The 13,855-nt window shown below is 40.9% G+C and overlaps 2 protein-coding genes across 2 annotated transcripts; one reads left to right on the top strand and one right to left on the bottom strand.

Annotated features, from left to right (window-relative positions):
- Positions 1–4,834: 4,834 nt before the first annotated feature.
- Positions 4,835–6,953, bottom strand: LOC115961117. The gene is made up of 2 exons (XM_031080152.1): positions 6,204–6,953; positions 4,835–5,443 (listed from the first exon to the last, which is right to left on the bottom strand). Exons 1-2 carry the CDS (start codon positions 6,951–6,953, stop codon positions 4,835–4,837), a joined length of 1,359 nt encoding a protein of 452 aa, XP_030936012.1.
- A 1,937-nt stretch (positions 6,954–8,890) lies between these two features.
- On the top strand, positions 8,891–12,984 carry LOC115960709 (benzyl alcohol O-benzoyltransferase-like). The gene is made up of 2 exons (XM_031079682.1): positions 8,891–9,438; positions 11,915–12,984. The coding sequence occupies exons 1-2, from the start codon at positions 8,992–8,994 to the stop codon at positions 12,839–12,841; spliced, it is 1,374 nt and encodes a 457-aa protein (XP_030935542.1). The 5' UTR covers positions 8,891–8,991; the 3' UTR covers positions 12,842–12,984.
- The last annotated feature ends 871 nt before the right edge of the window (positions 12,985–13,855 follow it).

Consider the following 13,855-nt stretch of genomic DNA (forward strand, 5'->3'; position numbering starts at 1 on the left):
TCGCTACTGGAAATCAAGATACTTCTTTGTATCTGGGGACGGTTGGGAAACGTTGCCTGATGATTTGTGGGGGAACGTACCTAGGTTGCTGCGACGATGGGAGACCCCTTTGATTGGTGCGTTTACCCCAATATTGTTGGCCCCTCTTTTTTTTTTATTTTTTTATTGATGTCGTCCTTTGCAGTGAAAGATCGTCCAGAACTTGAGGCCAAATTTGCAGAGCGAGTTCAGGTTGCGATCAAGTACGCAAGGACGATTGAAGATTTTGGTGAGCTGATCGATCCGCGTACCCTAGCTCGTCACTGTTTGGGACCAGAACCTTCCCTCTACGTACTCAGTACCCTCGACCGTGAGGAGAGAAAACGTAAGCTGTACTTTAAGTCATCTCTTCTCTTCGTGTTCATCTTCACTCTTTTTATTCGTCCATATCTCACTTTTATTCGTCCTTGATATCTTTTGTGTAGAAATGACGTCAAAATTTAACAAAGAGATGTACAACAAAATTAAGGGCAAAAAGAATGAGCCCCTTTCTAGTATAGGCCAGAAGAGGTTGAGAATTACGGACAAAGAAAAGGAAAAAGAGAAAGAGGTGGTGGAGAGAAGGTCGTCCACACCTACCCTTGATCTGGATGAGGGTGTGGCTGCATCTCCTGGCATTTCTGTTGAGGAGGTGGCTCGTCCTTTAAAGAAGCAGAAGGCGGCCAGTAAAGGGAAAGAGAAAGTTGGCGCCAGTGTTTGGTTGGATGCTGGGATGGCCATGGATCGTGCAAACGAGCTTTTCACCCTTGATGAAATGAGGGAAGTCACGAGCATTCCTTCGCACGAGATTGTGAGTCGTCACGTTCATAAGCTCGTGCAGGTGATCCATCATACTTCTTTTCTTCGTCTTTAAATGCTTGACCATTTTGTTGCTTTTGATTGAACTAATTTTCATTAACTTTGTTCTCGTCCATAGGTGTTGGGGGAGACCATGCACATCACCACGCAGTACCTAGCGAACGAAGAGAAGGCTGTAGTGGCCAACTCGAAGGTGGAAGCTTTGGAGGTTGAGGCTTCAGGCTTGCGTAAGGACTTAATCACGACCATGGATTCTCTCAATGCCTCCAAGGAGCAGGTTTGTGTACTGATGGAGCGGCTGGACGTTAAGAGGCAATCCGTGAAGTAGAAGGACGAGCTTCTGGCGGCAGCCTCTCAGAAGATGAAGGTTGCAGTGGCCAAGGCTGTTACTGCCTTCCAGACCACTGAAGAATATAACACCATCCTGTTCCAGTGGTACTTTAAGGGGTTTGAGTTGCTGCGGAGGTACTTGGTCAAGCGTGGTCCCGGCGTGAATCTTGAAGACTTAGGCTTTGAGGCCGTAGACAAGGAGATTGAAGAAGATGAAGCGGCTCAGGCAGTGGCGTCTATCGGTGCTGATCCTTCCCAGGCCACTCAGGACGATGATGTTGCCCCCCCAGCCTGACTCTACCTTTTTTTATTTTTTTTTTTATTTTTTTTTATTTTATATGTACTAAGTCAAAAACAGCTGATGTTTGGATGCCCCTCCTGTTTTTGGGGCCCCCCATTTTTGCCTTCAGACCAATTTAACTCTATGTTTGATTTTATAAATGTCTGTGTTTGTTTTTGCTCTTCATGATTGCATGAGTTGTGTGAGGATTTTTGTACCTTCCTGGGGGTTTTAGAAAGGTTTCCCCATTTACTGACTTTTTGGTTGTTGATCAACTTGAGGAGTTTGATCCTCTTGCTTTTCTGTATAAACGAAATCATTTTGTGTGATCAGTCTGGGCGATGCATATGGACATCAAGGAATTTTAGCTTTTGAGACGACGTGCATCCCCTTAGGGAATTTTTGTTGTTGTTAAGCTTTTTAGAGACGATGTAATTCGTTTAAAGAATTTTGTCGTCATTACGCTTTTTAGGGACGATGTACATCCATTAAGGAATTTTATCGCCATTAAGCTTTTTAGGGACGATGTACATCCATTTAAGGAATTTTATCGTCACTAAGCTTTTTAGGGACGATGTACATCCATTTAAGGAATTTTATCGTCACTAAACTTTTTAGGGACGATGTACATCCATTTAAGGAATTTTATCGTCACTAAGCTTTTTAGGGACGATGTACATCCATTTAAGGAATTTTATCGTCATTAAGCTTTTTAGGGACGATATACATCCATTTAAGAAATTTTATTGTCATTAAGCTTTTTTGGGGACGATTGTTTGTGCTTTTCTTTGAAAACTGTGGCGCATGATTTGCTCAATAACACTTAAGGGGTACTGGACAATACTTATAATTCGAATAATTGCTTACATAAGATAGAAGTATCAAATTGGTTTTACAATGAAGTTTATGGTTCCTTTTTGTAATACCTCTTTAGATGTTCGACGTTCCACGGACGAGGTAATCTTTTTCCTTCTGAGTCCTCCAGGTGGTAACTGCCCTGACGCGAATAATGGACGACTCTGTAGGGTCCTTCCCAGGACGGTCCCAATTTGCCATGTGCTGGATCCTTTGTTGCAGGGGTGACTTTTCTAAGGACGAGGTCACCAATGTTGAATCTTCTCAGCTTCACTCTTTGATTATAGTATTCTGCTATCTTCTGCTGGTACTTCGCCATTCTTTCAGCTGCCTGATCTCTAATCTCGTCCAGACTGTCCAAGTTTTCCTTCAATTGGTTCTCATTGGTTTGCTCGTCAAAAAATTCTCTCCTTAAGCTTGTGAGACCAACTTCGACTGGTATAACTGCTTCTGTGCCATATGTCAGACTGAACGGTGTTTCTCCAATTGGTGTCCGCGCTGTCGTCCTATATGCCCACAAGACGCTTGGCAGTTCTTCAGGCCACATTCCTTTTGCCCCCACCAACCGGGACTTGATGATCTTGAGCAGGGTCCGGTTGGTTACTTCCGTCTGTCCGTTGGCCTGGGGATGACCTGGTGATGAGTACTTATTTTTGATGCCCAAGCTCGAGTAAAATGACCTGAAGCTTTAGCTGTCAAACTGACGGCCGTTGTCTGATATGATCGTCCTTGGTATCCCGAATCTGCAAACAATATTTTTCCAAACAAAATTTTGTACCTTTGCTTCGGTGATTGTTGCCAGAGCTTCTGTCTCCACCCATTTTATGAAGTAGTCGATGGCGACGAGCAGGAACTTCACCTGTCTCTTTCCCTGAGGTAAGGGATCCATAATGTCAATCCCCCACTGTGCGAATGGCCAGGGAGATGATATTGTGGTCATCTTCTCCCCGGGGATTCTTTGAACATTCCCATACCTTTGGCAACTGTCACACGTCCTCACGAAATCAGCTGCGTCTCGTTGCATTGTTGGCCAAAAGTAGCCAGCTCTCATGATCTTTCTGACGAGGGACTTTGCCCCCGTGTGATCTCCGCAGATTCCCCCATGTACTTCTTCAAGGATGTACCTGGCTTCCTCTTTTTCAACACATCTCAAATACGGTTGGGAGTAGCCCCTTTTGTAGAGTTCGTCATTAAGTATCGTAAATCTGGCTGCTCGTCTCCTTACCTTTTTAGCTTCCTCTGGATCATTCGGTAGTCGTCCTTCTTGAAGGAATGTGACTATCGGGCTCGTCCATCCATGGTTTGTGTGGACGGAGGAAATTTGAAGTTCCAGTATGCTAGGATGGTTTTGTTCTTCCGTCCTCCAATCGTACCTCTTACTTCCGCTGTCCGTTAAGGCATTTCGGGCCACCTCATCAGCTTCTGCGTTCTGATCCCTGGGAATCTGGACGAACTCTATGTAATTAAAGGAGCTGATCAATTGGTTTGTCAGCTTGAGTTATTTCTGCATCCTAGCTTCCTTTGCTTTGTACTCCCTTCTTACTTGTCCAATGACGAGTTGGGAATCGCTTTTGAGTACAATATTCTCAGCTCCTAGTGCCCGGGCTACTCTCAATCCCGCCAATAAGGCCTCATATTCTGCTTCATTATTGGTCACAGGGAATTTAAGTTGGACTCCATACTTGATGACATTCTTTTCGGGGGAAGTGAGGACGATGCCAGCTCCGCCTCCCCGTTGAGTGGACGATCCGTCAGTATTAACCGTCCAGATGTTCTCTACGTTTCCAGGGATGGTGAATTCCGCTATAAAATCGGCCAGTGCTTGTGCTTTTATTGCCGTCCTTGGACGATATTTTATGTCGAACTGGCTGAGCTCGATTGCCCACTGTGAGGGCCGTAATTCTCCCTGTGAGGGACTGCACTTCTTTGACCGTCCTGGGTGAAGACATTTTGGGACTTTTTCGAGGTTTGCTTTAATCCCTCTTTGTTTACAAAGGCACATTTGGATGGACTTAGCTTCATGCTGTACCGTCTGAGAGTATTGAACGTCTCTCTGAGGTCGTCCAGATGGTTCTCTTCTTCCTTACTCTTGACGAGCATATCGTCAACATAAACCTCCACATTTCTCCTGATTTGCTTCTTAAACATCTGGTTCACCAATCTTTGATAGGTGGCCCCTGCGTTTTTGAGCCCAAAAGGCATGACCTGATAGCAATAAAGTCTCTGGCTGGTGATAAAAGCGGTCTTCTCTTGGTCTTCTTCAGCCATTTGTATCTGGTTATATCCTGAAAACGCATCCATAAATGTGAGAAGTTTATGCCTTGTTGTGGAGTCTACTATCTGGTCGATTCTGGGCAGTGGGAAGCTATCTTTTGGGAAGGCTTGGTTCAGGTCTATGAAGTCGACATACATTCTCCACTTCCCATTTGCTTTTTTGACCATGACTACGTTGGCCAACCACTCTGGGTAGTGGACTTCTCGGATAAATTTTACTGCAAGCAACTTATTTACCTCGTCCATCACTGCCTTATTTCACTCGGGAGCAAAGACTCTCCTTTTCCGCTGGACAGGTTTCTTCCCCGGATCAACATTTAGGTGATGCTGGATGAGGCTTGTTGGGATCCCTGACATATCCTCGTGGCTCCAGGCGAATATATCAAGGTTGCTCTTCAGAAAGCTGACGATTTCGCCTTTCGTCTTTTGACTCATGCTCGTCCCTATTTGGGTCGTCTTTGGAGGATTCCCTTCAGCCAGATCTACCGTTTCAAGTATCTCCATAATCTCTGGCGTCTTCTCCTCAATTGTCCACGTATGGTTTTCTTTTGAGACCAGGACGGCATGGTAGCATTCTCTTGCCAGTACTTGATCTCCCTTAATCTCCCCGATACCATGTTCTATTGGGAACTTCACCTTTAAGCAGTAGGTGGAGATAGCAGCCTTCCAGCGATTAAGCATTGGTCTCCCAATGATCACATTGTAGGACGAGGGTGAGTCTACTATCAGGAAATTGTGCTGGTTGGTTACCTGAAGGGGGTATGACCCGGCCGTTACTGTTAACGTCACGATTCCTCTGGGGTATACTTTGTCTCCGCTGAAACTGACGAGGGGAGACTCAAAAGGACGGAGCCTTTTTGGGTCCAGCTTTAGTTGTTGGAAAGCAGGAAGATAGATTATGTCTGCTGAACTTCCGCTGTCGACCAGGACTCTTCGCTAGGGATGGCAATGGGGCGGGGCGGGGCCGAAGGATGTGATCTTCGCCCCCGCCCCGCATGGATTTTTCTTGCCCCATCCCCACCCCGCCCCGTATGACGTGGAAAATTTCTTGCCCCATCCCCGCCCCTTAAGGCCCCGCGAAGACCCGCGAAGCCCTGCCCTACACCGTAAAACTTTATTTCTTATTAATTTTCCCCACAACTATTACCATTTTTTCAAATAAAATGACATGTTTCAATAATAAAAATATACTTGAAATTATAAATAAATTTATTCTATCGAATCAAACTAATTTTTAGCAAATACTAAATAATATTATCTAAATGTTTAACAAGATAATATCACAACAAAAATCTCATAGTATGACACAATAAAATAATCCAAACTCCTAATACATAACAAAATAAAAATTGCCTAGTTCTTCAAAAAGAATCTCCACTTAAATAAAATAAGATGATGATATTTTTGTTTAAATAGTAGGGTTTTAGGGTATGAAAAAATTACCTTTTAACCCTTATTAATGCAGGGCGGGGCGGGGATGGGGCGGGGTGGGTCTAAAAAGTATAAACCCATCCCCGCCCCGCCCTGTGGTGCGGGTCTAAAATCTCGCCCCATCCCCGCCCCACCACCTTTGCGAGGTGGGGAAAACCCGCACGGGGCGAAGCGGGGAGGGGCGGGGCAAAATTGCCATCCCTACTCTTCGCGTGTTGAACCCCTCGATCATGATCATAATGACGAGCGGGTCATCATGGGGCTGCTTCACACTTCTGGCATCTTCCTCAGAAAAATGCAAGTCCTCACTGGTGCATCTTTGCTTTGATGGTGGTATGCTGTGGACGCTGTTTACTTGTCTTTGGTATGATTTCCTGAGAGACTTGAATGATCCTCCGGTAGTTGGTCCCCCGGCGATGGTCTTTATTTCCCCTAGTGCGTTTTGTGGACGAGGTTGGGGGCGATCTTCGTCTCTTCGTGTATTAACTGGCTGGCTTTTCTGTTCGTACCTTTCGAAATCCCCCCTTTTTACATACTGTTGTAGGTTCCCATTACGGATGAGCTCCTCAATCTGTTCTTTTAGGTCCCTGCAGTCCTCCGTGTAATGCCCATGATCTTTATGGAAACGGCAGTATTTCCTCTTGTCGCGCAATCCAGGTGCTGAATGGAGTGGTTTTGGCGACTTTAGGGATGGTTCATCCCTTATTTCTGTTAGAATTTGATCTACTGGCATCACCAGCGGGGTGAACTTTGATGGACGAGGGTTTTTGTCCTCTCTCCTTCGATTTCCATCGTCATTCCGTCTGTCGGCCCGATCCCGTTTTAGCCCTCTTCGATCGTCCTCCTTTTCTTTCTTCTTTTCCCTACTCTTATCTGCTCCGTCAATAGCTTCCAGGGCTTCTTCCGCGTTCATGTACTTCTGAGCTTTCAACAGTGCCTCGGCCATCGTCTTAGGGGGGTTCTTTGCCAAGGATGCCACAAAATCCCTGGACTTCAATCCTACTTTAAAGGTCATGAGATGTACCTTGTCATCTGTTTCGTCTATTTCCAGCATTCCTCGGGTGAAGCGTGTCACGTAAGACCTCAGTGGTTCCTTCTCTCCTTGTCTGATGGTAAGCAGGTGGTCGGCAGTTCTCTTTGGTCGCTGTCTTCCTACGAAATGACGGACAAAGGAACTGCTCAACTGCTCAAAATTGTCAATGGACGATGTTGGCAACTTGTTGAACCATTCCCTGGCTGCTCCTTTGAGGGTCGTAGGGAATGAGCGACACAAGATCTCGTCAGGCGGCTGTTGGAGGCCTAGGGTCGTCCTGAAGGTATTCAGGTGATCCAAGGGGTCTTTTAGCCCGTCGAAAGGTTCCAGCTGGGATAGACGAAACTTGGAGGGTACAGGGCACTCCTGGACGACTATGGTAAAGGGCGAATCCGTCTTCCGGACGATTCTCTCCAAGCTTTAGTCATTCTTTCCTTTTATGGCGTTTCTTAGTTCGTCCATCTCTTTCCTCATCTCTCTCAAAAGATCCAAGGTTGTTTCCTCCGGAGTGCTGGTTCGCCTTCTGTTGCTGTCTTCGTCGTCTCCCCTATCTGCACGATTGCTTTCCTGCAACAGTCGTTGCTTCATCTCTTGGTTCTGTCTTGTGAGTTCTTCCACGGTTGCTGACAGCGACTGGATTTGTAGGGCCAGCGCAGCAGGATTTGGATTTGTACTGGATTCCATTTGGACTGGGGACAGATCACGTGTTGAATCGTCGTTCCCACAGACGGTGCCAAACTGATGATGAACTGATCGTCAGTTTATTATGATCGTCCAGATGGAAGCCGTCCCTCACTAAACCAATCTTCTGCAATCCGTGGACGAAAGAAAGGAATCAATTCACCGGCGTTGTGCTTGCAAAAAGGTCTCCGATGCCAAAGTCAGAAAGATTGACAAAGGGGAGCAATGAGAATAGTGTGCTAGAGTATTTTCTTACCCCACCCCTTTTGGGGTTCAGTCTTTATATATGTGTGCTTGCAGGTGATTTCTTCTAGCCGTTGGTGGAGTCTTGATGAAGGCTTTAATCTTGCCTGGTAACGCCCTTACTGGGTGTTAATGATAAGCTGCCATTCCCAACGGTTTGAAGGTTGATTAATGTCTTGTAACAGTTCCGTGAAGAGTGGGAACGAGTGTTCAGGTCTTTGAGCGACGACCTTTTCCCTCTAGACAGTTTTAGTAAGGTCGTCTCTATCCTGCATTGTATGGACGATTACCATTTTGATCGGGCGTATCAATAATCTTAGTATTATGTATTTATATATATTCATCGGCATATAGATAGAGCCATACACCACACATATAAAATAAATTTTATCCACATCAAATCAAATCCAGACTGGTGTGGAACACGTTGTAATTTGCTTGTCTTTTCACACCGTCAACAATGATTACGTGAACCAATTTCTACCTTTACAACCACATGTTTTCGTTTCAGACTGTCTCCATTAGAGGCTGTCAAGTAGATTCCAATGGTTTTCTGTTCGGAATTCACAATGGGGTTGCTCAATCGGCCAGCAGTTGGTTGTCGTGAGTCTTGTGACCACGTGTTTGAGCCATAAGCTATGGTCGCCCATTAGCCAAAACTCAATAGTCCAATTATTGAGTCCTTTCTCAAAAAAAAAAAAAAAAAATTATTGAGTCAATTCGGTCATTGCAGCGAGAAAAAAAAAAATCACAACCATTCACAGCACTACCTTTTTCTCACTTTAAATTACAAAGCACTTTCTCACTCAACTACCATGATAGAATAGTCCGCACCAGCATCGAAACAAAAAAAAATAAAAAATAAAAAGGTGAAGCATGCTGTGTGGGCCATCGTTTGTTTCACTTTTTGCTATAAATCCTACTTCCAAAAATCAGCATAACACACACTACAAACAGCAACAACCACTAAAACTAAAACCTCCCCATTATTCTTGATACTCTCATCAAACACCCCTTTCTTCTTGGCATGGCGCCACCAGCCACCTCTCTAGTGTTTACAGTAAGAAGGTGCAAACCAGAATTGGTTGCTCCTGCTAAGCCCACACCACATGAATTCAAACAACTTTCTGATATTGATGACCAAGAGGGTCTTCGATTTCAAATCCCAGTCATACAGTTCTATAAATATGATCCCTCAATGCAAGGTAGAGACCCTGTGAGAGTCATTAGAGAGGCACTTGCAAAAACACTTGTGTTTTACTACCCACTTGCTGGTAGGCTTAGGGAAGGACCTGGCCGAAAGCTTGTAGTAGAATGTACTGGTGAGGGTATCGTGTTTATTGAGGCCGATGCTGATGTTACACTTGAACAGTTTGGTGATGCACTTCAACCACCATTTCCATGCTGGGAGGAGCTCCTTTTTGATGTTCCTGGCTCTGGAGAGGTCCTTAATTGCCCATTATTGCTTATTCAGGTACAAATTTGGTTAAAGACTCGTAAGATTTAATTTTTTTTTAAAATGGCATCAATATACAAAATTTTTGTGATGAATTGTAGTAAAAATTGTGTACATTATGTAGCCGTAGCATTGCACAAAATTACTATAAATTATTGAGTGAATTTCCTTAGTTACAAATTTTTAAAATGACTTTTTTATTAAGTTGCAATATTTAGGGGTGTTTGGTTTGTGTTTTCAAATAATAATTTTTAGTTTTTAAACAACATTACACGTATTTTCACACAGTTTTTCATCCACACGTATTTCTACACATGTTTTCAAACAATAATTTCCAATTTTTAAACACATGTACCATTTTGGGAAGCATGGTTTTGCTGATTCTTTATTTGTTAAAGGTAAAACAAAAATGACAAAACTGAGATATAATTAGGAGTTATTCCTTATATTCTCGTCTTAAAATTCAGCCATATGACATTTTTTTAATGGAATAGAAGTGTATATTTAATTAAGTAGCCACAAGATTGAGTTTTAAGAGGAGTATCTAAAGAATAGTTTTGTCTAAAAGAAAAATAGATTTTAAAAAAATAAATTAGCTTATTTTCTAAAAGACAAAACAGACAAAAAAATTAATTTAAACAAAAAACTTAAAAAAAAAAAAAAAACTCCATTCTAGAAATTTAATTATTAAGCTTGAAGTATTTGTTTTCAACAGGTTTAACATGATTTATTATTTTGTGTAAAGATGGTATACAACATAATTATCACATAAGATGGATCCTACAAACAATAATCATAAAACGCACCTCATGTGATACATATACATATAACAGTTACTCATAAAGATAGAAGCATAAGATTTTTTTTTTTTTTTTTGACATGTTCACATCATGTACCAAATGTATTAAAATAAATAAATAAATAAATAAAATAAAATAAAAAACCCGACAGGTCTCATCTTATTTGTTTTGCATAATCTAATTTGAAAGCAGTTGGACTGAGTAGTGGCCCATTAAGTGGTATGTTTCGACCCAGTCATAGTCTTGGAAATTAATCAGAGATGGAATAGAATTAGGAAAGGATTCCGATTAATAATCCAATCACTATCAGATAATTAGCCACACAACACAATTCGTAGTTGATTTTATAAACTTGTTATCACAACCTAACATACATATGGTCTGAGGTTGTGTTTAGAAGACAATTTTCATCTAAATCCTACTCAGCCCCAAAAAAAAAAAATATATATATATATATATATATATATATCCAACTCTAAATTTGTGGATGCACTACCAAAGTGATACCAAAGTGATAGCCTATTTGGTAGAAGAGTTTGAATAGTGTTGTTTGTAGTTTTTTGAAATACATATAAGTAAAAAAATGTGTAAAAAAATATGTAACATTATTTAAAAACTGAAAATTGATATTTAAAATGCTCTACCGAAAAGACCTAATAATTGGGCTTTGTGACTGGCTTATGGGTCTTTGTCTGGCTTATGAGTCTTTGTTATAGAATATTTTGGTGTGCACGCATTTTTATTTTTTATTTTTATATTTATCAAGGTATTATTATATTATTAAGTCGATAGGTTTATGTCTCTTTCATAAGAAGGCATCTTGCATTTGGATATTTGGTGTAGGCACTTTTTTTCCATAACATTTGGATCTCATATAATGGAATATACATTCTAATAATTCTAGTATCACACATTTTGTTACAATTGTTCTATATGGATGACTATAATTGACTATCCGTCGCTATTATATGGACTTGCTATTATTTTTTGTCCAACATTCATAGTTTACCACATAAAATAGTTATGTTAAAATGTTTGTAAAAGTGTGTGGTACTATAATTATTTATATATACATACCGAAAATTATTATATTCATACATACCTACCATTGTCAGACTTTTGCACACACCTGTTGCAATATATTACATGCTTAAAATAATGTTCATATTATATAAATTTGTTTTATATCTGTCAAAAGAAATCTATATTAATTAAATTTTAATACTCAACATGCAAGATAAAAATGGATAAGCCAAATGTTAAAATCTATCTGATCTATATATTCTTAATTTATGTTTTTGTTTTGTTTATTTATTTTACATTTTAATATATATTCCTTTGTTTTCAAAAAAAAAAAAAATATATATATATATATATATATATATTCCTTTTCATTATTCTCAGTCCTGGTCTAGTGATTCGAAAAGTCCAAAACTAACTTAATATTTTTCCACAAAGTCAATAAAAATCATTCGTGATCCATGGCTGTGAGCAGAGCGCTTCAAAAAAGTGGAATGGACAAACTCTTCATCCAAAGACAAATCATTAGCATGCAAAATGAATTATGTACCCTACATGTCTTTTTCAATAATGCTACTCTACTGATTTGAATCGATTCGTGACGCGCCTCAGGTGCGTGGTTTCATCCTACATGTCTATTTCAATAATGTTGTTGTGCTGCTTTGAATTCACAGGTGACGCGCCTTAAGTGCGGTGGTTTCATCTTCGCCCTACGTCTCAACCACACAATGAGCGATGCAGCCGGATTAGTCCAATTCATGAGCGCTGTGGGCGAGATAGCGCGTGGTGCAAGCTGCCCATCCATTTTACCAGTATGGCAAAGACGTCTCCTTGACGCGCGTGACCCACCGCGTGTAACATTCGCGCACCGTGAATACGACGAAGTTGCTGACACAAAGGGCACACTTATTCCTCTCGACGACATGTCGCACAAGTCCTTCTTCTTTGGACCCACCGAAGTTTCTGCACTCCGTAAATTTGTGCCACACCACCTAAGCAAATGCTCCACATTTGAGTTACTCACAGCTTGTCTCTGGCGTTGTCGCACCATAGCTATCCAACCCGACCCGAACGAGGAGGTCCGCATTATTTGCATAGTTGACGCACGTTCGAAATTTAACCCTCCTTTAACAACCGGTTATTACGGTAACGGCTTTGCATTTCCAGTGGCAGTTACAACTACTGAGAAACTGTGTAAAAATCCATTGAGTTACGCTTTGGAATTGGTAAAGAAAGCAAAGAACGAGGTAAATGAGGAGTATATGCGATCGGTGGCTGATATGATGGTGATTAGGGGTAGGCCCCACTTCACTGTGGTGAGAACCTACCTTGTGTCAGATTTGACACGTGCCGGGTTTAAAGATGTGGATTTTGGGTGGGGCAAACCGGTTTATGGTGGGGCAGCCAAAGGTGGGGTTGGGGCTATTCCTGGTGTGGCTAGCTTTTTAATTCCTTTCAAGAACAATATGGGAGAAGATGGGATTGTTGTCCCAATTTGCTTGCCAGCTCCAGCTATGGAAATATTCGTAAAGGAGTTGGATGGGTTATTGAAGGGCCAGCCAGAGATTGGCAATTCCAAGTTTATTGTCTCTAGCCTGTAAAATGTGAATCCAATTTATCATTGCTTGTTGTGCATGTGTGACTGTGTGAGAGAGAGAGAGAGAGAGACTCAATGTGTGTGTTGGGCTTCTTTGTAAAAATCAATAAATTAATAAAAGTGATTAATTGTGGTTTCCGGTTTAAATGGAGAAAAACAATTTCTTTTCTTTTATTGCAAATTGTGATTTTTTTTCTTTTATTGCAAATTTGGCACTAAAGTTATTGTGGACAAATAAGGTGACAACAATATAATATTTCAAAGTGAAATAAAAATCGAGATGGTCTATATATAAAATTATTTAAATTCAATCTCATGAATCCATATGAAATATATGAAAGAGACTTAACTTGGAAAATTTCAATTACCCATTTAAAGTGTTCACCATGCCCCACTAATTCGTAGTTTCTCCCACGCGCATTAAAAATCAACGTGTGACGATGTAGTACTAATTGATTATCATCTCTAATAAGACTTCCAAAAGGACTTATGCAATCAGTTAAAACCATTGATGGCAAAGATAGAATATTTGCACTTTCTCACTTTGTGATTGCATTCATTTATGCTTACTGCAAACTTTATTTCCTAAAATTAAAACAACTACCACAGATTACTGAATCAAGTCTCTTTTTTGGGCAATTCCAAAGCTAGAAAACAGTATCCTATTCCTATGGCATTCATCATCACTTTAAATTTTATCATTTTTAGCAATTCTTTTTGGAAGTACATAAGTTTAAGAACTCTGCTCTTTCTATCCATTATCATCAACAAATTCAAGTGCAATTAATAAATAAGCGTTTTCATTCATGCACAGAGAGAGAGAGAGAGAATTGGGTGGCAATATTGTATAGTAGGACAAAAAGATACTAAACAAAGACGACTAAAACAAATACCACATTCTCTGTGTCCTTTTTTTTAATAAATAAACAGCCATTTGCCCATATATATATTACAATAATTCCATAAAAAATTCGAATATTGAATATAATACATTGGTACATGATTCATATTATAATAA

Source organism: Quercus lobata, chromosome 9 (genome assembly GCF_001633185.2).
Source record: "Quercus lobata isolate SW786 chromosome 9, ValleyOak3.0 Primary Assembly, whole genome shotgun sequence".
NCBI lineage: Eukaryota > Viridiplantae > Streptophyta > Magnoliopsida > Fagales > Fagaceae > Quercus > Quercus lobata.